Genomic DNA, 27,605 nt, shown 5'->3' with positions numbered 1-27,605 from the left:
GCCACTGCTTCATACTTTCTGCTCCTAACCCCCTCACTCCCCTGCTTCCCACTGCTGCCTCTGGCTCAACCTGTTGGGAACCCCTCAGCCAACATGCCGAGCAGCCAACCCTGGAGGAATGAGACACACCCGCCCTCCCCAGCTGGCCAGCCGCTCGCCATCTACACACACCCCCGTCCCCACGCCAGCCGCCCGCCACTTCCCCCGACGCTGACTCGGTCTCCAGGCTCATCCTCAGCCTTCTCGGTGCACACCCCTCTCGCGCTGTCCATCTCCTGCGTTTCACTTTCTCTGCCTCTTGGCTCCCTTGCTTCACGTCAGCCACTTTTGTTTATCCCTGTCTCAAAAGCAACTTTTTCTGCCTTCTGAGTCCTTTCCAAATGATTCCCCACTTCTAAGAAGCAGCTTCCAGCATTCAGTGAGACTGTTTTTATGCTCCTTAGCAAACCCGACTCTACATCACATGACAGTCTCAGAAAGAATCCCAAATTAGTGATTTCTGTCTCTCGGCCTGATGGGGTCAACCAGAGAAAACAACATGGCGCCTACTCAGAACTCATGTCCTCATCCTCTCAACTCAAACCCTAATTCTGCTTTAGTTGGTAACAAGCCTAACTAAAAATACTCCACTCCCCAGCCTCTTTTGCACTGAGGGGTGAGCATATATATTCCTGATCAATGAGAAAGGTGCAGCAGTCCCTGGAAAGCATATTCTACCCCCTCACCTCCAAAAGATAAATTCTTGCTAGGAAAGAACCCTTTTCCTCCATATCATCTGCCATTCTTCTTGCCTGGAAAACAGAGGTGAGATCTGGAGGTACAGCAGCCATTATACCACTATGAGGCATGCACATGATGACAAAAGCCCACATGCGAAGGATGGTGGGCAGGAAGATAGAAAGAGTTCCATCCCTGCTGTCACCACGGAGCTGCCACATCAGCCCTGGACCTCCTATTTTCTGAGATAAATCTCTTTCCATTCAGATCTCTGCTAATACAGTTCTCTGCTGCTTGCCAATGCAGGAGCCTCAGGAGACAGGATTTCAATCCCTGGGTTGGGAAGATCCCCTGGAGGAGGAAATGGCAACCCACTCCAGTATTCTTGTCGTGATAATGCCATGGACAGAAAAGCCTGGTGGGCTAGAGTCCATGAGGTCACAAAGAGTGGGACACAACAGAGTGACTGAACACACATGTATGCCACTGCTTGCAGATGAATTCAACCTCAGATGAATGAGAAGTCATTCCAGGTGAGGAGGAACCCATATCCTATGGAAAAACCACCCTCATGAAATCATAGTTAGGTAACCTTAATAAATGGTCTCATAAGAGAAAGCAATGATTTGAAATGGATACAAGAAGAGAGCAATTCACAGGAAATGGATGAGTGACACCACCAAAATCTGCCGGAAAAAAAGGGGATGTCAAACTCAAGGGGAAAGCTGAGCAGGCCTCTCTGCAGCTCCATCCAGCCTAGAGAGAGGAGCACGCACCATACAGAGTGGAGCTGGGGCAGTCCTTCGGAGGCCTCTGTGGGAGAAACGGGTGACTTTTTACATCTGCAAATACCCCAAGATGGTGCCACATCAGAAAGGCATTCAGAAGAGGTGTGATCATGTGTCCCTTGCACCACTGGTCACAGCTGTCAACACGTGCAAGGCTCCTGCACATGCCTGGAACTCACGGCCCTGCATGCAGGCCTTCTCTACCTTGTCCACCCACTTCCTTCACTTCTCCAGGCAGGCCATGGGCTTCCGTCTCTGGGGCTCTGCCCACTCCAAGCACACAGGGGCACATTCAGGCCTCCTCCTCTGGCCCCTGTGCCTGGGAGGCCTGCCGCGGCTGGGGGATCTGTCGACTGTTCCATTTCAAGGCCGTGGTTTATGCACCCAGATGATTTGTCTCGAGTGGCTGTCCAGAAAGCACAGTTCAGATGGGCAGACACTCTTCCCAAGTTGTGCAGGGCCTTAGAGACCATTCGGCTCTAATGCTTAAGAGACACAGCCCAAGGGTGTGGAGCTGGGAGCACCAGGAAAAACTGGACCGCCCCACTCTCTCCCAGACAGAGCTTGGTGGGAAGAAATCCTGGGGCCACAGGCCCTGAACATGGGGGATTTCCCAGGATCGTGACATCCTACAGCTGAACGGGGGAGCTTCGAGATCACCTAGTCCAAACCCTTTGGGAACCTCAGCCCAAAGAGTCCACATGACCTGCCTGTGCCAGGGTCACAGGGGAGTGGGTGACAGACAGGGCGACGGGACTAGACCACGGGCAGATGTTTCGACTTCCAACAGGCACAGGGTGGGGGAGGGTAGGAAGGAGTGAGCCTCGGAAGGAGGGTGATGGGGAGAGCGGAGTCTGGGGAAGGTGGGCATGGGAAATAGCCTCCCAGGCAGATGCCTGCCTTCATTTCATGAGCGCTTGGAGCACCTCCTCTGGGCTGAGAGCCCATGGACCACTCTGCCCTCGGCCCTGGCAGGAATCACGGACGAAACCTGTAACTAGAACCGGCTCCCGAGCTGGCTGCCTGGGGATGGATCCAGTTCTTGGAGGGCACAGCAAGCTTAGAAGGAATGAATGCCTAACTGAACTGAACCACGAGCCTAACTAGGCCTGTTGACGGTGTGACTGGCGTGACCTTGGCCTGTGTAGACTGCATCCTTTGCGCTCACCATCTCTGTGGGCAGGCGACTGTGGGTCACGCATTCACCGCGTGCTGCTCTGCCCTCGGGGGACATCCGCTGAGACTCCAGCCAGTGCAAACACAAAACGCCAGGGGTCAAGGGCATGAAACGGAAGGTGGCAAGGCCCCAGAAGAAGAGCATGACCCACGGTCAGACTCACCTGGTTCAAATCCTTCTGGCCTCTTGCTGGCTGTGTGACCGTGAGCAGGTTAGTCAGCCTTTCTGAAGTCTGGTTTCCTCGTCTTTTAGTGGGGATAATAAAAGAACCTATCTAATGGAGGTGGGGCAGCTTTGAGGATAAATTAAGGCAACTGTGCTTAGCATAGCAGCCAGTGCAACACAGTGAATGTTGTGTGTGTGTGTTTCCCCTTCCATGGAAGAGGGATGGGCACGACATGTGGGTTGTCCACACACGGTTCTGCAGTGTGGCCCCAGAAGGTGGACTCTGGGTCAGAGGATGGAGCTGCAAATTTCCTAAAGAGGAGCTGTTTAAAAAAACATGGCAGGGGTGGGGGAGTGTTGTGTGTTTGTATATATGTGTATTTACGTGTAATACATATGTGTGTACACACACACAGAGTCCTCCCTTCATATCCATGGATTCTGCATCTGCGGATTCAACCAACCATGGATTGAAAATATATGAAGGAAAAAAAAAATCTCAAAAAGCAAAACTTTAACTTGCCACACCCTGCCAACTCTTTACATAGCATTTACATTGTATTTACAACTATTTAAATAGTATTTACATCATATTAAGAATAATAAGTAATGCAGAGATGATTTAAAGTACATGGGAGGATGTGTGTAGGTTATATGCAAATACCATGCCATGTGATATAAGGGATTTAAACACTGATGATTTTTATACCTACGGGTGTCCTGGAAGCAGTGCCCCTTGGATCCCAAGGGACAACTACATATATATACACTTTTGAAGGTGTATCTATTGTGCAAAACTATATAATATATCTATTGTTGGTAAAAAGATACCAATGAACTGTTGTAAGTAGCTACTTCTAGCAAGATGACTAGGATTGGAGGAAACAGTAGTTTCAGGCAAATGTAGCTTTATGTCTTGTTTGAATTTTTTTTTTTCTTGTTTGAATTTTTATATCATTAAAGTGTCCTTGGTTTGCTTATGTAACTACAAAAGACGTAAAAAAAATATAAATGTTTCCATTGAATCCCCCAGCAGTGGAAGGAGTTCAGTCAGACCCAGGGCAGCATTTGTAGAGGCACCAGAATCTGAAAGGATTTGGACAGAACCTTTTAGTTTCATGATCTCTGCACTAAGTGATAATCCAGACAGACACAGGAACATTCCATGGACGCTTGCTTTTTCGGCTACTGTTAATTAAGGGACCCCTCTGTGGGCCTGTCAATCCCTTCCCGAACCTCAGAGACTCCCTCTTTTATGATCCTACCCTTGGTTCCCAGCTCTGGTCACACGAGAGTTTGTACCTCTGCAAAACTAGAAACTGCAAAGGACCAAAAGTCAAAGCCTTCACAGGACATGCCAAGAACCTATTATAGAATCACTCCTGGCTTTCAATCATAAAACTCAAGGGTAGTGTAACTCGTCAAGAAAAGCTGCAGGCTTGAAGAGAAGCTGGGTGCAGGCTCTGGGTGGGGTGGGGATCGGAGCCTGTTACTTTGCAGTCTTAGGCATCCTTTCCAACAGGTCTCCCACAGGCAACTGGGAAGCAGGACCGCTGGTGTGGGCTCTAGAAACACAACCCTGGGCACCGTGTAGCCTCCGGCCTCAGCTGTCCCCTCCTGGGTGCATAAGCATAGGCAGCAGGTCCATCTCAAGTCACTGCATGCACCCTCCCCACCCTGCTGGGCATCAGGCGCTCACCTCTGCTCCAGGGAGAGCCTGAGCAGGGCTGCCTGTTAGGAAGACTGCTCCACCTTTCAGAGTGGGAAGGGAAGTATCCAAATGCTACTCCACGTGGGGCTTACGGGAGGGAACAGACTGCTATCACCTTCAACTGGGAGGCACTTGACAGAATTGCAAGATTCCACTTATTTCATATTTAGTCATTTGCATAAGTAAACTGGGTTATGTGACACTAGACGAGCCATCCAGTCCCCTAAACTGCAATGAATATAACACAGAACATCACTTTTATCAATCCAAATGGCAAGGCATGAAAATGCCCCTCTCTCAATCTTCAGTGAAGAAAACATTGATGTATGCTTCCTATTTGTTCTCCAGCCCATGGAATTTATACGTATCATATCTGAAGTCTTTGATATTTTCTAAAGAGTCATGTTACAGCTATTACATGAATATACTCTGCCAGTCTACTTTTACAGCCCAGGAAAATATCACATCTATTGTCTGCTCATGATTACTTTTATTGAGATAGGACATTTTGGAGTACTGTGTAGCCCTTAAAAATGAGGCAGTTCTACTCTGTATTGAGATTCCGAAAGATCACCAAGAAAGACTGTTATATGATAAAAGAAAAATGCAGAATAGACATGCTACCATTTATTTGGGGGCGGGGCATAGTTATAGAACACATTAACTTATATTTTTTGTAAATGCACAGAGTATCTTTGGCAGGAAACTCAATAAAGCTAGTGAACAGTGGTTGAAAAAGGAAGGGAATCTGAGTATCCGGGGGCACAAAAAACAGAGAAAGAAACTTTCCTTTTATATCCCAGCCTCTTTTTTTTTTTAAGCTTTAATGAGGCATAATTGACTTAGATTATATATATTTAAGGAGTACAATATTGATCACAATCAATACATCCATCATCTCACGCAGTTACCATTTGTGTGCATGTGTAGTGGGAATATTTAAGATCTACTGTCTTAGCAATTTCACAATCCCAGTCTCTCTAATCTTTCGAATTCCATACCATGATCTTTTAACTAAAGGGAATCTAGAAAAATGGTACAGATGAACCTCCTCGCAGGGCGGGAATAGAGACACAGACGTACAGAATGGCCTTGTGGACACAGGGCAGGGAGCAGGGGGTGTGGGACGAACTGGGAGCGCAGCTCTGGCATGTACGCACTGTCACGTGTGAACAGCCAGCAGGAAGCTACTGAGCAGACCGGGGGCTGCGCTCGGGGCTCGGTGACGGCCCAGAGGGGTGGGGTGGGGGCTGTGGGGGGGGCAGCTCAAGAGGGAGGGGGTGTGTATATATATATATAGTTGACTCACTTTGTTGTACAGCAGAAACTAACATAACATTGCAAAGCAATCATACTCTAATAATAAAATAAAAATAATAATAAGAGTTGAAAAAAATAAAATGTATTTAAAATGAAAAATTCTCTCAGAGTTCTAATGTCGCAAAAGATGGGGTGCAATTATACAATGTCTAAAACGTAAGGATCTGCGTCGTCTCTGCATCCTACTCTTTCTCTCTCTCACAGTTCTCTTCAGGAAATGAGTCACCTTTCTCAACTTAGCTACATTTGAGTTTTAAGGTCAAATAGACCTTACTCCCGGAGAAGGCAATGGCAACCCACTCCAGTACTCTTGCCTGGAAAATCCCATGGATGGAAGAGCCTGGGGGGCTGTAGTCCATGGAGCCACACGTGAAGAGTCGGACACGACTGAGCGACTTCACTTTTACTTTTCACTTTCATGCACTGGAGAAGGAAAGGGCAACCCACTCCAGTGTTCTTGCCTGGAGAATCCCAGGGACAATGGAGACTGGTGGGCTGCTGTCTATGGGGTCACACAGAGTCGGACATGACTGAAGCGACTTAGCAGCTTAGCAGACCTTACTCCACAAAAAGGCAGAATATCCTCATTATGAAAAGGGGTTCTGTCTACCAAAGCTGGACCTGGGGGCACGCGCTGGCCCAGGCGCAGCACTCTGTCCACGTGTCTGCAGGATGAACCAATGCTCACCTTCACCTCTGCCCATGGGGAGTGACCTGCAGGCGTGCCTCACAGCCGTGCGCACTTCGGGGCTGAGTCGGAAAGGACAGTTCAGCGGAGTCCTGCCTTCATGCCCCCTACCTACCAGCCACCAACATAGTACAAGCGTTTGAAGACAAGAGAGTCTGAGGACAGAATGAGCTCAGCGAATCACACTCTTCCCCACTTCCTGAGGACACGTTTTTCACTGGTTGTTTCAATGGACGCAGTTTTGGTATCTATTTCATCTTCAGGTCCGACTGAACATAAATGATTTACAGCGATAAACAACGCAATGAAATTCTCAATGATCTAGACAAACAAAATCAGCAAGCAGAAAAAAATCCCTGTGAATTCTCTAAGTTCATTAAAGTAAAAAAAAATTAACTAGATCATCCTTTATCATCTTTCCATCCATACAGCTTGAGAGCAAGGCAAGAAATTCCTTTTTTTGGGAGCCCACACAGATCGAACAAATGGAAGATGTACATTAAAAAGGTATCTTGTTGTTTGGCCCTGAAGCCACCTTTTTTTAATCTGTCGTGTCTCAGAAGCCATGTGGAGGAAAAGCACATGTGAAGGCAGAAGCAGTAAAGACAAAGACGAAAACAGAGCAGGGGCTCGCATGGGCATCTCCAAAAGCCTCAGTAACAGGGACACAGCGCCCAAGCCCTGGGCACAGCTTTTGGAAATGGATGTACAATAACCTACTAAGACTTTCCTTCTCAACCATCTCATCATGTGCAGTGGCCTTATCTGATTTCATCCAACACTGGACACTCAGCTCTGATACCTGACCAACCTCACTGAGAGCTAGATAAATGTTCAGTCATGGTACTCAGGACCCCTGCCATGTTATACCAATTCTGGGATCTCTGCGGCTCAGGGCAGCATGTGGAAAAGAAACTCTCCATACTGCTAAACAAAATCGTACCTATTGATGAAAATTGTAAAGGTCAAGGGCTCAAGGATACCTGGTCCCTTTTTAATTACTGGAGCTCTGTAAGAAATGTCCAAAAGACTCAATGATCACGTATGTACTGAGAATCTGTGTATGTCAAGTATTAAGTAATGCAAATGCAAAGGCAGCTGCCAGTCTCAAACAGTTCAGAAAAAATTTTAAAAAACAGAAAATGAGGAAAGAGCCACATGCAGTAAGACATTAGCAATGGGAAGGCTGTTTTATTGTACTATTCTTGCAACTTTTCTATAGATTTGAAAAATTTCAAACTAAAAAGACTGGAGTAGGGGACAAAGCAGGATGACAGGTATAATAAATTGTATTTCAGGCAACCAAACAGTTGGAGAGGAAGTATTTTATGGAAGAATTTCTATCATGAGTGAAAATTAGAAAATTACCATATGACACCTGTTAATGAAATCACAGCTCAAGGCAACAGTCATCAGTGGGTGCTCTGACCAGTAGGTGGGAGTCTGGTGGGCAATGTAACATGGAGGTCGCACCCTTGACTGCAAGGACCAATCACAGCTTCACTTACAGTGGGACCCGGGATACTTGTGCCTATGGACAAGATGCAGCAGGATGTATACAACATGACTTCCAGAGTGCTTCTGCCAGATGATGAGTCTGTGCCTAACCATCAGCTGACCTAGATCTAACTTCCAGCCTCACTGGGAACATGGGGGCCAGAGGAGCAAGTCAGATACCATGACTAGGAATCAATAGGCCAAATCCAGAATGTGAGACACCCTGTAGGACAAGTTTCTCAAAGGAAAAAAAAAAAAAAATCAATGGTGTGGGAGAAAAAAAGAGGTGGGTGTGGGGTGGGGATGGCTGCATACTGAAAGAGACTAAAGACATCTAATGACTACATACAGGTGAGGACCTTGATTTGCCCTTTCATACAATCAACTATAAAAAGACATCGAAACAATGGAAGTGCTCGTGAATATACTCTGGCTATCAGATGACATTAAGGAACCATTATTAATTTTGATAGGCATGATAATGGAATGATGGTTAATAAACAAAAACAGTCCCTATCAGTTAACAAAAATTATCTTCAACAGGAATGGAAGGAGGGAGGAGGGCAATGACATTTTAATATGTTGTCGAGCACCTCTGCTCATCCTTGGCCTCATAAAGGATAAAGGATTTTTCATACCCACAGGTACACCTTCTTAAGATGAAGTAAGTATATACCCTTATATATATCTAGCCCAGCACCTCCCCATCTCTTTAAAGACTTGAGGGCACTTAATAAAAGCTGAATAGAAAATCGGGGTTGGAAAGATGAGACTGCTGGTGGCCGCAGGTGACAGCTTGGCAGCTCTAAGCCGGGCCCCAAAGGACCAAGGACACAGCACCTATATCCTGCACACAGCACCCCAGTGGGCAGGCTCCAGCTCACCCACCTTCGGTGACATCTTTCTAAGAAACTGACTTCTATGGGGATAGACAGCCTGGAACAGAGCTGCTTTAAAGAGGACAAAACACACGTCTGCAACTGTGCTCACAGATCTAGGAGCCTGGCAGCTCTGAATTTTTTGCCTTTCACACTGTGGTAGCCTAATAAGAATTAACTACTCGCTGCTAACAAGAAGGTAAAGAGACTCCGGTATGGCAATGACACCGAGGGAGAGGACAGAAGCCCTTTAGTATTCTTGGAACATCTATGCCATTAAAAAAAAAAAAAAAAAAAGAGGGGAAAGAGAGAAGGAGGAGGGAAGGGGGCAACCTCAGGACCAGCACACGGGCTGTTCTACCGCCATCTTGATGTCCTTGACGCGTGCAGATGGGGTGGAAGTGGCTGGCACCAGAACGGCCCATGAGAAGGAATGAGCGGCCAATGGAGATTTATGTGAGGAGAGTGAGATGGACAAGGTAAAATTGTCAGGAGGAGTTGTTAGAAAGTAAAATATATTGTGACAATTCCACTCCTGCCGTTCATCAATAAACTGACAGATCATTTAGTGTCAATTAGGAGTGATAGATGGACAAGTCCCCATGATCCTGGGCCAAAATTAATGGCTGGGAGGGAGAGGGTGATTGAAAATGACGGCTGACATTGAGAGCAAAGTCCTGAAAGTCCCCGAGGGGCCATTACTTGCCTCATTCCCTTGCAGATCAATGCAGGGACAAACCCAAAAACAGACACTTTGAGACAAAACTTAATCAGACTACCTTTCCTTCCTCTCTTTCCCAAGTCTGGCTGACTCTCATTCGGCTCTATTCCCCACGGAGTACCCTAAGCGCCCCACCCCGGACAACTTCAGAGCCAAGGCCAGCCTGGCTCCAAGATGGATTCTTTGGTATAGCTATGTCCGGGGTGCTGGGAGAGGGAGCAGGCAGTGATTCCAGGTCCCAGGCCATTCCTGAATACAGCCTTTTCCTAAGTGGCTCAGGGGTGAGTATTTGGGTTCCAGTAGCCAACAGCTCTGGCCAGGGAGGTGGGCGACACATGCCCTGGTCTCTAGTTTGGACAGGTTTATGCAAACAAAACAAAGGTATCCCAGAAATTCACACCCCTGTGGCTGTGGGCTGCGAGCCTCTCAGTAAGCAGCTTTCCTGTTTCCCACTGGGGACAACGCAGACCTCTCTAAGCCTTACCTTCCTTCTCCCCCTGCCCTTGTACTGGGATACCTTAAAAACTAGAATCTACCAAATACAGTTGGTGTAATGCACAGGTAAGGTGCAGCTATGGACTGAATGTTTATGGCCCCCCAAATTCAAACGTTGAAACCCTAATCCCCAATTCAATGGTGTTTGTAGGTGGGGCCTTTGGGAACTAATTAGGGTTAGATGAGGTTATGAGGGTGGAGCCCCCATGATGGGATTAGTGCCCTCATAAAATGAGGAAGAGACGGGAGATCTCTGTGCGCTCATGCACTAAGGAAGGCCATGCTAGCATCCAGATCTCAGAATTCTAGCCTCCAGCACTGTGAGAAATAAATGTTTGCTGTTTAAGCCACCCTGATTATGAAACTGTTGTAGAAGCCTGAACTGACTGAGACAGGTGCCTAGCACATCCCCAAAGAATTTAAGGGCACACTATTTTTAGTGTGACTTCTCTGCTCTAACCAGATTGACAATATGGTAACTGCTCCCCACCCCCAACACTTACACCTACACTAATCCTTGAACCAAAACCTTTCCTCATGATCCTCTTTGCCCACCAGAATTCCCCCAGCTTGACCCCCAGCTCCTCTTCAAGGGGCTCCCTGACCACCGTGATCACTCTCCTCTGACGTCACATCATTAAGGTTGGGCCACTCCATTAGTTTCTCACTTACAATGTGCTCCAGCGATCCTGATTTTTTGTGCATGAAAATGCCTCATCTCCCCAACTGGAGCCCAAGTTCTTGCGGGACAGAAAGCCTACTGACACTCTGGACTCCCTGGGGCGCGTGCAAATAGCAGGAGTTCATGTTTTCAGCTTCATGGGGCAGACCCTCAATGCAGCCCAGCAACTGCCTCTCTTACAGCCAGACGATCCCCCTTCCTCTTTCTGCTTCATATCTGTTCTACTAGGCTCCAGATGCCAGCTCTCCTTTGCTTGAACAAGTTCAACACTCAAGTTTGCCCTCCCACTTTGAAAAAAAGAAGGAAAAAAAAAAAAGATGTCATTTCCAAATGAAATACCACCCAATTCCCTACTTCTCTCAGCCTTTCTTGATAACTTACAGGCCTTTCCAAACCCCTTTCTGTCCTGAAGAAAAAAATGTCCCTGCCTCTTGCTGTCCAAGGTTAGTTAGTCTTTCCTGGAAGGTTTTATCCCATCCCTCAGGATGCTACTTCTTCACACCGCCTCCCTTTCATCTGTAATCACTCTTTGCCAGGTATTACACACACGAGGCTCAACACAGATTCCTCCTTCCAAATACTGTCCCACCTGTGTCCGCTCCTTCTCAGAGTAGGAGCCTGTACCACTGTTCCCACCCCTTCACTTCCACCTTCCTCTTCCACACGCTGTAACTGACTCTGGCCCCAACACAAATCACTGTAATCACTTTCTCAAAGGCTCCTAGTAATCTCCAAACAGCCAAATCCAAGGCTCTGTCTTTGTCTTCTATTTGTACAGATGGCTCAAATTGCAACTGCTTTTCAACCTCTCTCCTAGACTCTACATTGAGGAAATGATCTGTAGTCTCTGCCACCGGCTCCCAAGGCAAGTCTCTCTCTCTGCCTTCCTCATCTGACGGCGCCACTAGCAAGCAGTCACCGAGATCAGGCACCTCGCAATGACCTTAAACTCTGCCTTCTGCCCTATATCCAACCAATGGCACTTCTGTTAACTCTTTCTCCAGAGTGTCTCCAAATTTCCTTCCTGTCCATGCTCACACCACTGCCTTGGTTCAGCCTCTTCATACAGAGTATCACCTCCCCAACAGATCTGCAGTTTCCAGAGTTCTAGTCCCACACTGACACAGGAAGTGACCCACCAGAACTACTGATCTCATCATGCATGTGTTCAATAAATAGTCACTGAGAGCTTATTATGGACTGGCACTGTTTGAGGGACCTGGGGGTATGTGATCAAGTGTATGTCTCCTCTCACAGAGCTAACAAGACAGTAGAGAGAAAAGACAATACATGTATGTGTGTTTACACATGTGTGGGCTTCCCTGGCGGCTCAGATGGTAATGAATCTGCCTGCAATGCAGGAGATCTGTGTTCTACCCCTGGGTTGGGAAGATACCCTGGAGAAGGGAATGGCTACCCACTCCATTTCTTCCTGGAGAATTCCATGGACAGAAGAACCTGGCAGGCTACAGTCCATGGGGCAGCAAAGAGTCTCAGCAACACATGACTGAGTAGCTAACATACACACACACCATACACGTATGTGTGGACATATGTCAGGTGGTGACTCTCCCAGCAGGAGGTGGGGAAGAGTGATGAAGGGTGCTATAGACAGTGAGGTCACGTGGAGCCTGGGAAGCCATGGTAAAGACTGTGCAGTTTACTTTTTGGGGGAGATGCCCCTGGAGGGTTCTGAGCTGTTAAAAGTGAAATGACCTCACCTATGCTGTAAAGACGTCATTCTGGCTCCTGCAGTTGAGACTGAAGGAGGCAGAGGTAAGAAGGGAGGAGGGCCTGGCTCGAGTCAGCGCCAGGAATGATGCTGGCAGTGCAGAAAACGTGTGCTTCAAGGGTAGAATGAACATGGTTTGCTGACGGACTGAACCTGAGTGGAGACCGAAGGGTCCAGCGTGGTCCCAAAGTTCAGAGTCTGAGTGAAAGGGAAGGTGGAGCCCATTTATGGATGCCTGAGGGGGCTTGGGGAGGTGAGGCTAGGGGAGAGGGCAGAAGGCGCAGAAGGTTAAGAGGACCAATCTGGATACATTAGGATGGAGTTCTGCTCATTCAAGTAGAAAGCTAGATGCTCAGTGGAAGGACTGGGCTAGAGGTACAAGCTCTGCGCAAGGGTCATCAGTGTGCAGGTGATGGGAGAACACCCAGGACTGAACGGAGATTATGCCAAGAGTGAGTGCTGACAGAGAAGAGGCTGGTGGATAGCCAATTTCTTTAACAAATGGTGATGGGAAAACTCGTTAGCTACATGTGAAAGAATGGAATTACAACATTCTCTAATACCATATACAAAAATAAAGTCAAAATGGATTAAAGACAGGAATGTAAGACCGGATACTATAAAACTCACTGAGGAAAACATAGACAGAACACTCTGACACAAATTGCAGCAATGCTTTTCTTTGAATCTCCTAAAGCAAAGGAAAGAAAAGCAAAAATAAACAAAATGGGACCTAATTAAACTTAAAAGTTCTTGCACAGAAAAGGAGACCATAAACAAAATGAAAAGACAACATACTGAATGGGAGGAAATATTTGCAAATGACAGGACCAATAAGCAGTTAATATACAACACATATAAACAGCTCATATAACTCAACATAAAAAAAAAAACCCACCAAGCAACTCAATTAAAAAATGGGTGGAAGAACTGAACAGATATTTTTCTCAAAGAGGAAATGCAGATGGCCAACAGGCACATCAAAAGATGCTAGATATCACTAACCATCAGGGAAATGCAAATCAAAACCACAATGAGATACCACCTCATACCTGTCAGAATGGCTATCATCAAAAAAAAAAAAAAAAAAAAGGAACACAAACAACAAATGTTAGTAAGGATGTGGAGAAAAGGAAACCCTTATACACTGTTGGTGGGAATATAAATTGGTGCAGGCACTGTGGGAAATTTTGAAGGTCTCTAAAAAAAACTAACAATGGAACTATCATATGACCCAGCAACTACACTCCTGGGTATATACTCAAAAAACAAAAACACAAATTTGAAAGGATACATGCACCCCAATGTTCAAAGCAGCATTATTTTACAATTGCCAAAATATGGAAGCAACCTAAACGTCCATCAACAAAGTGAATGGATTAAGAAGAAATGGTATGCACATACAGATATACAGAATGGAATACTACTCAGTCACAAAAAGAACAAAATTTTGTCATTTGTAGTGACATAGATGGACTTGTAGGACATTATACTAAGTGAAATAAGTCAGGCAGAGAAAGACAAATACTGTATGATTTCACTTATATGTGGAATCTAAAAAAAACACAACAAACTAGTGAATATGACAAAAAAGAACCAGACTCACAGAGAACAAACTAGTGGTTACCAGTAGGGAATGGTGGTGAGGAAGGGCAACATAGGGTAGGGGAATGGGAGGTAAAAACTTTTGGGTGTAAGACAGGTTCAAGGATGTATTCCACAACACAGGAGCATATAGTCAATATTCTATAATAACTATAATAGAAAGAAACCTTTAAAAATTGCATAAAAAGCAGATGGCTGGTCTGTGGGCCACAGTTTGCTAAGTCTTAGTATATACAAACAAATAAGGATACATTAAAAATTTTACACACACACTTATTATTTTTACAAAAAGAAGTACAGGAAGGATAAATCAGAAACTAATAAAGAAGTTACCCATAGGAGATGGATAGAAATGAGGTAGAAGGAATAAGGATGGGAGTAGGATATCTGAGTATATATTTGTATACCATTTTGAGACAATAAAAAGTATACAGTATCATCTGTTCTTGCCAAGAACCTTTCATTTGAATCATGAAGAATCAATCAGCAAAGTCCAGAGTGTGAGACATTCTACAACTGACCTGGATTCCTCAAAAAAGTCAATTATACTGGGTGAAGGTGTGGTAGCAGGGAAGAGGAGCTGGAAATATTTTAGAGAGCAAAAGATCCTATAAAGAGATAGAACTACCAACACAATATATGAACTCTGATTGGATCCTGGAACTACAAAAGACACTTTGGAGACAATTGGGGAAATTCAGACTATATTTTAAATATTATTAAATCATTATGAAATTTTTTAGATGTGACAATTATATGGTGATTATTTGGAGAATGTCCTTAATAGAGATTCATGCAAGAGTATTCAGAGATTAAATATGATGACTGCATCTTGTTTTCAAATGCTTCAGGAGAGAAAAAAGCATATGTGTGGTGTGTGCGTGTCTATGTTTAGAGGTGGGGAGAGGAACAGAGGAGGAAGAGGGGAACACTGGAAAAAAATATTTTTGATAATGTTACTTTCAAGGCAACAATTGCTGAAAGAAATTCAGAACAAAAGTAATACCTATTCTTTGAGAAAAGGAAATTCCTCTCCTGAGTTTATCTTTAGTTAAACTTTATTGTTGGTCAAGTTCAGTAAATATATATACATATATAAATATGTATTGGTTTACCATTCATCTAAGACTTAGTACAAGGGAACTGAAGACCAAAATGATTTGTAATCCAGCAGTAACCAACAGGCAATTCCAATCTGTTTAGACAAGTAACTTAAAGAAGAACACCGAATGTCAAAATATGGATGAACTTTTAAAACATTATGCCAAGTGAAAGAAGCCACTCATAAAGGACCACATAATACAGTAAGTCCCCAACATCTGAACCTTCAAGTTGTAGACTTTCAAAGATGCAAACATGCGTGCCAGTCCCTGTATGCCAGCTGCTGAACTGTACTACTGTACTTTTTAAGGTACTATACTGTAAGGTTTAAAAATGTTTTATTTTTTGTTTGTTTTTTTATGTACGCATTATTTGTGTGAAAAGTGTTACAAACCTGTTACAGTACAGTACCATACAGCTGACTGTGTTAGGTGCATACCGAGGCTAACTCCGATGGACTTCTGAACAAGCTCTCAGAAAGGAACTCGCCGGTATGCAGTAGACTTATGGCATATGATTCCATTTACACAAAATGTCCAAAAATGGCAAATCAGAGAGTCAGAAAACAGGTTGGTCATTGTCTAGGGCAGGGGAGCTTGGAGGGAAAAGGGCAGTGACTGATAATGGGTATGGGGTAAGAAGGGATGGTAATAAATACGGCCTAAAAGTGATTGTGGTGATGACAGTACAACTCTGAACATGCTAAGAATGACTCAACTGTACATTTCCAATGGGTGAATTGTCAGGTATGTGAATTACATCTCAACAGAGCTGTTATTAAAAAAACAGAAGAATACAGGACTGCAATGTGCCCTGTTCCACCCCACAACCCTGAGCTGCTGGCACTCACTTGGAAACCTTCACCGAGTCGTCTGTCCAGCCTCCTTGCTGGCGGGGTGGCTTGGGAGGAGGAACCTGCAAGGGACAGAAGCCAATGAAACAGTCACTTAGCATTAGCGTTCCAGCAAACTGGGGCTAAAGTTAAGGTCACCTAAACTGACCTTCAACCTACCAAAAGCTTCTGAATAAAAATACAATACTATGAAACCTGGGTGCTTTCATACCTTTCATACCAGGAGAGCAGTCTGGCATCGTCAACTGAAAGCCCTAGAAATGCTCACACTTTCTGAGCCAACAATTCTAACTCCAGGAATTTATCCCAAGGAAATAATCAGAGAGAAATGTAATGTCATTTTTTTAATATAGCAAACAACTAGAAACAATCAAGAGGGTTAGTCGCTCAGTCGTGTCTGGCTCTTTCCGACCCCATGCCTACCAGGTACCTCTGTCCGTGGGATTCTCCAGGCAAGAATACTGGAGTAGGTTGCTATTTCCTTCTCCAAGAGATCTTCCCGACCCAGGGATCTTCCTGACCAAAGAATCTGCATTGTCGGCAGATTCTTTACCATCTGAGCCACCAGGGAAGCCCTCAGAAACAATCAAAATGGACTTCCATAAGGAATTAAGTAAATCTTGAAATACACATGTGAAAATACTAAACAATAATGAGAAACCGTTAAAAAAGAATACTTAATGATATGAGTCAATGACATAAATGTTATATGTTACAAATGTTAACTTTTTGAAACATATTGCAAAACAGTAGGTATATGCTTCTGACTTTGTGAAAGAAAATCACATATATATCATCATACATGATTGAGAGGGAATCCAGTGATAGAATTAAGGCAGTTTTTCTTTTTTCTTCTCTATGTGTACATTTTCTAATTCTTTTTTTTTTTTTTTTTTTTTTTACTTATACCACTTAAACCACTTTTATAAACAGAAAAGTAATAGAAGTATAAGAGACAGGCTTGCTTCAAAGATACAAACTCAATCGGTGGGTTAAAAATCTACTTAAGTTATATGGGCAAGAAGCATTCACTTGCAATAGATACATCCAGAAACCCAAGTCCAGGAATTCTTGTCTAACCATTTCAACTAAAAATACCAAGGTGGGAATTGACGAGTCTACTGAAATACATTGGACAAAAGAGCAAAAGTTTTTCCTATTTTGAATTACCCAGGACTCATCTACGACTGCTGAGTTATCAACTTTCTTTTTCCAAGAACCTCACATAATCATAACTATTGCTCTCAGTCTGAGGAGATTCTTAGATAAGTGGACTAAATAGAGGTTGACAAACTTTTTCTAAAAGGGCTAGGTGGGAAATATTTTTGATTTTGTGGGTTGCAAAGGTTCTGTTGTATCTACTCATCCCTGATAATGCAGGGCAATAAACAGCCACAGACAAGAATTAAACACCTGGGTGTAATGTGTTCCAATAAAACTTTATAAAAACAAGCGTGCGTGTGTGCTCAGTCACTCAGTTGGGTCTGACCCTTTGAGACCCCAAGGACTGTAGCCTGCCAGGCTCCTCTGTCCATGGGACTTTCCCAGCAAAACACTAGAGTGGGCTGCCATTTCCTTCTCCAGAAACAAGCAGTGGGCCAAATTTTGCAGGAAGTATGTGGCCTGTAGTCTCTGGGGCTAAAATCACTGCAATATCCTCTCAATATGTTGCTTAAAACCTAACTTGCTCCTTTTTAAAAAAAAAAAAATTAATTATTTTAATTTGAGGCTAATTACTTTACAATATTGTGGTGGTTTTTGCCATACACTGACATGAATCAGTCACGGGTGTACATGTGTCTCCCCCATCCTGAACCCCTCTCCCACCTTCCTCTCCACCCCACGCCTCTGGGTTATCCCAGAGCACCAGCTTTGAGTGTCCTGCTTCATTCATTGAACTTACACTGGTCATCTATTTTACCTATGGTAAAATACATGTTTCAATGCTATTATCTCATATTGCACAACCCTCACCTTCTCCCACATAGTCCAAAAGTCTGTTCTTCACATCTGAGTCTCTTTTACTGTCTTGCATTTAGGGTCATTGTTACTGTCTTTCTAAATTCCGTATATATGTATTAATATACTGTATTGGTGTTTCTCTTTCTAACTTGCTTCACTCTATATAATAGGCTCCAGTTTTGTCCACCTCATTAGAACTGACTCAAATGCATTCTTTTTTATAGCTGAGTAATATTCCATTGTGTATATGTACCACAGCTTTCTTATCCATTCATCTCCCAGTGGACATCTAGGTTGCTTCCATGTTCTAGCTATTGTAAACAGTGCTGCAATGAACATTGGGGTACATGTGTCTCTTTAATTTTTGGTTTCCTTGGTGTGTATGCCCAGCAGTGGGATTGCTAGGTCATATGGCAGTTCTGTTTCCAGTTTTTTAAGGAATCTCTATACTCTTCTCCATAGTGGCTGTACTAGTTTGCACTCCCACCAACAGTGTGAGAAGGTTCCCTTTTCTCCACACCCTCTCCAGCATTTATTGTTTGTAGACTTTTTGATGGCAGCCACTCTAACTGGCATGAGATGGTACCTCATTGTGGTTTTGATTTGCATTTCTCTGATAACGAGTGATGTTTAGCATCTTTTCATGTGTTTTTTAGCTGTCTGTATGTCTTCTTTGGAGAAATGTCTGTTTAGTTCTTTGGCCCATTTTTTGATTTGGTCATTTATCTTTCTGGTATTGAGCTGCATGAGCTGCTTGTATATTTTTGGAGATTAATTCTTTGTCAGTTGTTTCATTTGCTATTATTTTCTCCCACTCTGATAGCTGCCTTTTTACCTTGCTTAAGAGTTTCTTTCATTATGCGAAAGTTTTTAAGTTTAATTAGGCCTCATTTATTTATTTTTGTTTTTATTTCCATTACTCTGGGAGGTGGGTCATAAAGGATCTTGCTGTGATTTATGTCAGAGCGTGTTCTGCCTATATTTTCCTCTAAGAGTTTTATAGTTTCTAGTCTTACATTTAGATCTTTAATCTAGTTTGAGTTTCTTTTTGTGTATGACATTAGAAAGTGTTCTAGTTTCATTCTTTTACAGGTGGTTGGCCGGTTTTCCCAGCACCACTTGTTAAAGAGATTGTCTTTTCTTCATTGTGCATTTTTGCCTCCTTTGTCACAGATAAGGTGTCCATAGGTGTGTGGGATTTATCTCTGGGCTTTCTACTTTGTTCCATTGATCTGTATTTCTGTCTTTGTGCCAGTACCATACTGTCTTGATGACTGTAGCTTTGTAGTATAGTCTGAAGTCAGGCAGGTTGATTCCTCCAGCTCCATTCTTTTTTCTCAAGATCGTTTTGGCTATTTGAGGTTTTTTTCTGTTTCCATACAAATTGTGAAATTATTTGTTCCAGTTCTGTGAAAAATACCATTGGTAGCTTGATAGGGATTACACACTGAATCTATAGATTGCTTTGGGTAGTATACTCATTTTCACTATATTGATTCTTCCAATCCATGAACATGGTATATTTCTCCACCTAATTGTGTCATCTTTGATTTCTTTCATCAGTGTTTTAGAGTTTTCTATATATAGGTCTTTTGTTTCTTTAGGTAAATTTATTTCTAAGTAATTTATTATTTTCACTGAAGGAGACTATAGCAAAAATCAACAAAACTAAAAGTTTTGGTTCTTTGAGAAGATAAATAGACAAACCATTAGCCCGACTCATCTAGAAAAAAAGGGAGATGAATCAAATCAATAAAATTAGAAACGAAAATGGAGAAATCACAACAGACATCACAGAAATACAAAGATCGTAAGAGACTACTATCAGCAACTATATGCCAATAAAATGGACAACTTGGAAGAAATGGATGAATTCTTAGAAGAGGATAACCTTCTGAAACTGAACCAGGAAGAAATAGAAAATCTTAACAGACCCATCCAGCACAGAAACTGAAGCTGTAATCAACAGACAAACAAAGGCCCAGGACTAGATGGCTTCACGGGAGAATTCTACCAAAAATTTAGAGAAGAGCTAACACCTACCCTACTCAAACTCTTTCCAGAAAATTGCAGACAAAGGTAAACTCCCAAACTCATTCTATGAGGCCACCACCACTCATATCAAATTCAGACAAAGACACCACACACAAAAAAAGAAAACTACAGGCCAATATCACTGATGAACATAGATGTAAAAATCCTCAACAAAATTCTAGCAAACAGAATCCAACAACATATTAAAAAGATCATATATCATGACCAAGTGGGCTTTATCCCAGGGATGCAAGGATTCTCCAATATTCACAAATCAATCAATGTGAAACCCCATATTAACTGAAAGATAAAAACCATATGATTATCTCAATAGATGCAGAGAAAGCCTTTGACAAAATTCAGCACCCATTTATGATAAAAACTCTCCAGAAAGCAGGGATAATAGGAACATACCTCAACATAATAAAAGCCATATATGACAAACCCACAGCAAACATTATCCTCCATGGCAAAAAATTGAAAGAGTTCCTTTAAAATCAGGAACAAGACAAGGGTGCCCACTCTCACCACTACAATTCAACATAGTTTTGGAAGTCTTAGCCACAGCAATCAGAGAAGAAAAAGAAATAAAAGGAATCCAGATTGGAAAAGAAGAAGTAAAACTCTCACTGTTTGCAGATGACATGATCCTCTACAAAGAAAACCACAAAGATACCACCAGAAAATTACTAGAGCTAATCAATGAATATAGTAAAGTTGCAGGATACAAAATTCATACACAGAAATTCCTTGCATTCCTATACACTAACAACGAGAAAACTGAAAGAGAAATTAAGAACTCAATCCCATTCACCACTGCAACTAACTTGCAGCTTTTTAAGAAAACATTCCTTCAACGTGCTGAAATACATTTCACTTCTGGATGTTTTTATTTTACACCAAGATGCACTCCCTTTCCTGCTTCTGCAGTAGCCTGCCAAGGATGAGCTCCATCTGGAGACGGGCCTTTCTGTGGAGAGAGGAAGAACCTACTGGAAAGGCCTGATGGAGGAGAAGCCAAGACTTGGAAAGCCTGCATCCAAAAGACTTAGCTCCCGAGAAACCTAGGCAGTACTTTAGAGAAAACAAACTTGGGTAATGGTGTTTTGTACTCTCAGACATGAGTAAAATGTAGGAGTAGAAAATGAACTATTGCTAAGGTTCTCAGCAGGGAACCCACAGAAGATGAAGGAAGAGATCCCACCATTGATTCCCAGTCCACATATCCTTTTTTGGTGTCTCTGCCACCCACACTCACCTGTCCCCAGACTGGATGGAGAAGATTTTCATCCCAAGACCCCACTTTCCTTAGACACAGCTGATTGAACTAGGGGTGCACTAGTCAGACCCAGTCAGAACCAGTTGAGTTCTTGGTCCCAGCAATCTGGAACTGAAGCTCAGAGGTTAGGCTGCTCGGACAGTACTGAGTGTTGGAACTGTAAGGACCAGCTGGAAATCGAATAAAATCAAATGGACACAAGCCAAAGTTGTGTATATGTAGAGATCAGGAACGCTGTCTTGGTCAGCTCTTACTGTGCTTGCAAAAATTAAAGAGATCGGAACTGAACCATATCAGGCACCTCCAGGAGGTTTTAAACCAATCTGGCTCACAGCTTTCTTTCCTATGCTTTTGCAGATAACATCCCAGTTTCCTTTACCCAAGGGTAGGACCATCTTGTGACAAGGAGCATTAATGAATTTATAGGTCACAAACTAGGAACCACAAGTTTGGTCTGGCCATACAGTCGCTTTTGTCTGTTTCTAAATTTAAAGTACCATTTTAAAAACGGCAAGATTTATGCACAAAACAGAAGTTTCCAGCTTCTCTCAGAAAACTGGAAGCTCTAGAGGCCTGGGGCTGAGCAGCAGCCGCCCTCTGGTGACTGGACATGTGCCTTCCAGTTTGCCACAGTCCCCATGCACCCTGCCTGTCTCCTTCCTGCCCCATCAAGTGCCAGTGGACATCTGTGATGATGGCGATCGTGCTGCTGTTTCTCTTCCAGTACAGAATTCCTTCCGGTTCCTATGACAACAGGAAGTGGGAAAATGAAAGCTGTGTCCACTATTTTGACAAAAATGGGAATGAGCATATATTTCTTGGTTGGAAGTGGGGTCTCTTCTTACCGCATCAGTGTGCAGACCGCTGGTGTGCCTGTGTCTAACCCCTAGGCCCGTTTCACTCCCCCAGGCACCCTGCCTGCCCCAGCAGTATCTGGGTGTTGGAAGGACAGGAGGAACCCATGTGAAATCCAAGGTGCCCACAGGGTCAAGAGGCCCAGGTCTACCTAGCGCTTTTCCACCGAGAGCCCTCAAGAAGAAGGGAAGGGACCCTGCTGCCTCGGCAAGGTTCCTCAACCCGAGTGTCATGGCCCTGCCTCCGTTTTCTGCCACGGGGTGTGGGTGACAAGGGGGCAGGAGAAGCAGAGACCGAACCGGGGAGGGATTGTGAGAGACTAGGCAGCAGGGAAAACGGGTATAAGTGACATCAAATGAGGTCAAGATGCACTCATTTGAGCAACCACTAACCTATTAAGGGATTAAATGAGTGGCTATATGGTAAGCACTCAGAGCAGTGCCTGGCACATAGTAAGTGCTGGATTTTTACTGTTAGCAGCAGCAGCATCATTAATGTCAATAAAGGGAAGGTTAGACCATGTGTAATAAAATACACTACACGATCTGGAGAAGGAGGTGGGGGCAAGATTCCTCTGAGCCTGGCCTGAGCTGTCATTTTGACGATTAACCCATCATATGGTTAATAAAGTTCCCTAAGATTCCCAGGGCTTCCCTGGTGACTCAGCTGGTAAAGAATCTGCGTGCGATGTGGGAGACCCGGGTTCGATCTCTGGGTTGGGAAGATCCCCTGGAGAAGGGAAAGTCTACCCACTATAGTATTGTGGCCTGGAGAATTCCACAGACTGTATAGTTCTTGGGGTCACAAAGAGTCGGACATAACTGAGTGACTTTCACTTTCACAAGAGTCCCAAACCCAAAATGATCTGCTCTATCCTCTTCAACCACAAACCTCAGAAAGTCACAGCCATTGGGAGGAGGAGTGAGAATCCTTTCTGCCCAGAGGTCACACACAGACACGTTTTCTCTCATCTTCTTTCCATTCCGAAATGGTGTCAGCTGCCAACACAGCCACTTCCAAACAGAAAGACCACCACCCAAGAGTCACTCCTCCACAGTCAGAAGACCTTATTGCGCACTAATAACTGAAGACTTCAGAAGCTGACATAATGCTGTAAAAACTGCGTAGGCTGCTTTTCCTTGAGATCACTAAGAGTTACAAAGACCTTCTCTACACCAAATGGACAGAGTTTAGCGGCCTTCCCTGCTCCCCACCGATAGTCTTGGCCACACTTGGGACAGACAGCACTGAAGTGGCTGGGAGATAGGGGCAAGCAGAACTCAGCTCTCTGCAAGGTAAGGCTTGGTTTTTAGTGGGGGGTTGTCTTTTCTGAAAGGGAATCCCTATGCTCATGATTTAGTACCCTGAGTCCAAGGGTAAGAAAAACATTGTTTTGTAAATCTTCCTACTATGAGTCTTGTTATGGCCGCCCACAGATACCCTGTCTGCATGAGACAGATGTAATTAACCTCTCCTCAGTCAGTTTAGTCACTCAGACATGTCTGACTCTTTGGGACCCCATGGGCTGCAGCACACCAGGCTTCCCCATCCTTCACTATCTACTGGAGTTTGCTCAAATTCTTGTCTATTGAGTCGGTAAAGCCATCCAACCATCTCATCCTCTGTCGCCCTCTTCTCCTCCTGCCCTCAAACTTTCCCAGCATGAGGGTCTTTTCCAATGAGCTGGCTCTTCCCATCAGGTGGCCAGAGTACTAGAGCGTCAGCTTCAGCATCAGTCCTTCCAGTGAATATTCAGTGTTGATTTCCTTTAAGACTGACTGGTTTGATCTCCCTGCTGTCCAAGGGACTCTCAAAGAGTCTTCTCCAGCACTGCAGTTCAAAAGCATCAATTCTGTGGTGCTCAGCCTCCTTTATGGTCCAATCTCACAGCGGTACATGATCCAGTGATAAAGGCTCCTTCCCAGAATTCAATTTTGCTCTTCTGTGGAGAGCTGAGCACTGCCCTACACACACCAGGTGAATTAGAGAAAGCAGAAGACGTCATCCCTGTTCTAAAATGAGACCCAAGTCCAGTGAGACCGGGAAGATGCAGAACTCAGGGTGGATCAGGTCTTTGTGAAATCTATGTGGTGGACATCCGGCTTAATCTGGAACTACAAAGGCCACACTGGAGGGGGGATGTAGGCATCAGGGATGGAGGAACTGGGGGGTCCTTCCAGGGAGAGGCTTCATTCAGGGTCCAAAGGTGAAGCTGAGGAGGAAGCCCTCAGCTGTGGGGCGGTTCCACTGAATTTTGCCGTTTTCTCATCACCTGTGGTGGTTTTTACTGGGCCACACTCTTCCTGGGGCATTGTTCAGGCAGTGCTCTGACAAGCATGCATAAGCTTGCAAGACAGGACTGAAGGCTACATGGAATCATACCAATGTGGGCAGTGCTAAGGACAAGGAGGCTGACAGAAGCTTTATGGAGTAAGTGGGGCTTGCCCTGGATTGGGAAGATAAGCAGAAATGAAAAGGGAAAGCAATCCAGAAGCAACCCGAAAAGGTGCAATGCTACCAGGACAGCACATAACACACGGGCTGTAGCTGATGCTGCTCCCTGATCATCGTCCTGGTGGGGAGCCGAGGTCCTCAGCAGCTACTATATACAGTGCTGGCTGCAGTGAAAGCTGATGTGACTTGATCACAATGGAGTAGTTTAAAATCAGGTGCAAACGATCTGTTTGAAAATGCAAGTGATGACTGACTTTTCACAGTACGATTTAAAAGGTCTGGTGGGTTCTTCTGTGCAGACAGTCTAGCCCCTGAAAGCCTGGCTCCTCTCCCTGAAAGCTATGATGATATCACGCAGACACCTGTTAGCACTGTTTCAGAAAGAGCCCCACGCTCTCTCCCTGGGACGATCTGAAACACGGGACACACTCTAGATGGAGACGCTACTGTTGCTCCTTTTAAAATCAGCTGCCAGCACTGCTACGTTCTCCCGGCCGCGGTAACAGAGAAGATGCTGGGGACACTCTGGAAGCCAGAATGCTCTCCCCAGCACACAGTCAGGGCCCAGCGCACGGTCAGAGCCCAGTCCTCCCAGTCCCCAGGGAGCTCTGAGAAACCGTCACCCTTCATTATAGAGCCCTCCATTCGGACCAGGGGAGGTCACCTTGTGGGCAGGACAAGAGGAGACGTGAATGTGTAATTGATTATTTCTCAAATAGTGTGTGTCTGAGGTCTCTGTGCAATGGCCTAGGCATTTAAAGAAAAAGGAATTGACTCTTGCCCCATCCTTGAAACTAGAAACTCAGTCTAAGACAGTGGTGACCTTTTCCACAGGGCCTGCAAACACCGCAATCCTCCTCGACCAGGCACTTGGGAAGACACCACCAATCTGTATGAAGCATGGCTCTGGAAGAAGTCTGTTTCCTAGCTCTGTGTTAGGAAAGAGGGAGGAAAAAAACCAAAACCCTGGATAGGTGAGAGGGAGTAGAGCTCAAATGGATCTTAAAAATGAAGAGAGGACCTAGACCTAGAATTCAAAAGCCCTGGTTTAATCCTCACATTGCTCTGCTTCTGAAATTCAGAGGCACAGCCCCAAGACATCCGCTGGGCAAACAACTTCCAATTTTGGCAGATTTAGTACCAGGTAACGTTACCCAAACTTGTTTCTTTGCTTTTGTTTTTAAAAAGAAAGAGTCTTAAAATGTGCAACACCAGGAGGGACAGAAATAGGAGTGGGTGATGGTAGCCCTGAGGCAGTGCATCCTAAAAGCTGGAGTCATGTCTCGAGTGTGGGAAAGCGGCACAGCCTGCTGGGGCTGCCGCCTGATGGACGGAGGGGCCAGGACCCTGCATAGCTCCTGGAAAGAAGCAAAAATGTGCTCTCTCCAAAAATAAACAGGGGCAGGAATGACTGCGAGTAAAGGGTTGGAAGCACGTGACCAGCAGTTGCGGTCCTGAAATACCAGCTTTCAACAAAAAGGAGGCAGAGAGCAGGAAATTCAGGAAACGACCACTTTATATGGTCTCATCCGAATGGGCAAGGATTCAACTAACTGGAATTACCAAGTCACAGGGAGCCTTGAGGGCTAGACTTGTTTCTGATCTTTATATGGTTCCCCCAGATTCTTCAGATGCCAAAACAGAAAAGACACTGCAGTGCCAAAAAAGGAGCCTTTCGAGTTTAGAAACTTCTCACACACTCTCAGAAGTGCTGGAGAAACCCCACAGTGTGAAGCAGTCCAAAAGCCCAACTGCAACCTATTTCAAAAGAGCCAGTCCAAACGGATGCATGAATTCCCAACAGAAAAGACATTCAGTTCAGTAAGGATCCACTGCACACCTCACGTCTCCCATCTTCCAGGGGCCATATCGCTTCCACATTCAACCCTAGCGAGAAACAAACCTCCGTTCCTTTCTCCGGCAACCTGAGAAAAGATGTGGGAAAGCTTACGTGCTTCATAAGAGGGAAGACTAACCCTTATTAACATGTGCATGTGCTGTAGAAGCAGTGTGTGTTCTTCAGATCTGTCCACCAAGCACCGTTCCATCTCTTTTTTTTTTTGATGTGGACCATTTTAAAAGCCTTTATTGAACTTGTTACAATATGGTTTCTGTTTCAGGCTTTGGTTTTTTGGCCACGAGGCATGTAGGACCTGAGCTCCCCGACCAGGGATCAAACCCACACCTCCTGCGCTGGAAGGTGAAGTCTTAACCAGTGGACCACCAGGGAAGTCCTCCATGGTTTCATCTCTGCCAATTTCTCCCTCGAGCCTCACACTGGGTCTGACAACTAACTCACCACAGGCCTGAGTTTTTCCCCTCGTGGGTTTAAGGTCATGGCAGGTAATGGGCCATCCGAGCTTATAACTGAACCCTTATGAGGAAATGTAGCTCTTTCAAGCTGTAACGGACCTAACAACATGCAAGATCTATTTTAAGCATGAGACAGAAACCTGACCGCCAAGAGATGCTAAAGCCACTAAGTGATTGACTGACAGGGAACCGTACATTCTCCTGGTGCCAAGGAATCACCCCAAGTGTGTGCCAGGTGTGAGGGAGAAAAATGTTCCTTAACAAGAGACATCTATTGGCATCCTAACTCAGGGATCAGTCTTAGCCTGGGAACGGTGGGGACCACTGCACTGCACTAGAGGCACATGGTGCCCCCAGGAAAAGCTAGTGCCACCAAGCCTTCACGGGGAATGCAAGCAAGCCTTCCAGTCTGATTACTTCCAACCTGCTTACTGTCGGTCAGGTGAGACAGGAGGAAGTTTAGGGACACTAAGGAAGAAAGAACCGGGAAAATGCAGCACGAGGGAAAACAAGGGGCTCCGACTCTTCAAAAAGTCCACACCATTAAAAGAGGGGATGCAATAGGAGACTATTCCAAA

The 27,605-nt window shown here is 44.7% G+C and overlaps 1 protein-coding gene across 1 annotated transcript in view; it reads right to left on the bottom strand.

The window, feature by feature from the left end:
- Window positions 1–27,605, bottom strand: part of IFT43 (intraflagellar transport 43) — a 102,358-nt gene that overhangs the window by 42,052 nt on the left and 32,701 nt on the right. Inside the window, exon 3 of the mRNA XM_020875779.2 lies at window positions 16,128–16,192. Within this exon, the coding sequence (XP_020731438.2) occupies window positions 16,128–16,192 (65 nt within the window). The remainder of the gene's footprint in view (window positions 1–16,127; window positions 16,193–27,605) is intronic.

This window comes from Odocoileus virginianus, chromosome 6 (genome assembly GCF_023699985.2).
Source record: "Odocoileus virginianus isolate 20LAN1187 ecotype Illinois chromosome 6, Ovbor_1.2, whole genome shotgun sequence".
NCBI lineage: Eukaryota > Metazoa > Chordata > Mammalia > Artiodactyla > Cervidae > Odocoileus > Odocoileus virginianus.
This window is presented reverse-complemented; position numbering and strand designations above follow the sequence as displayed.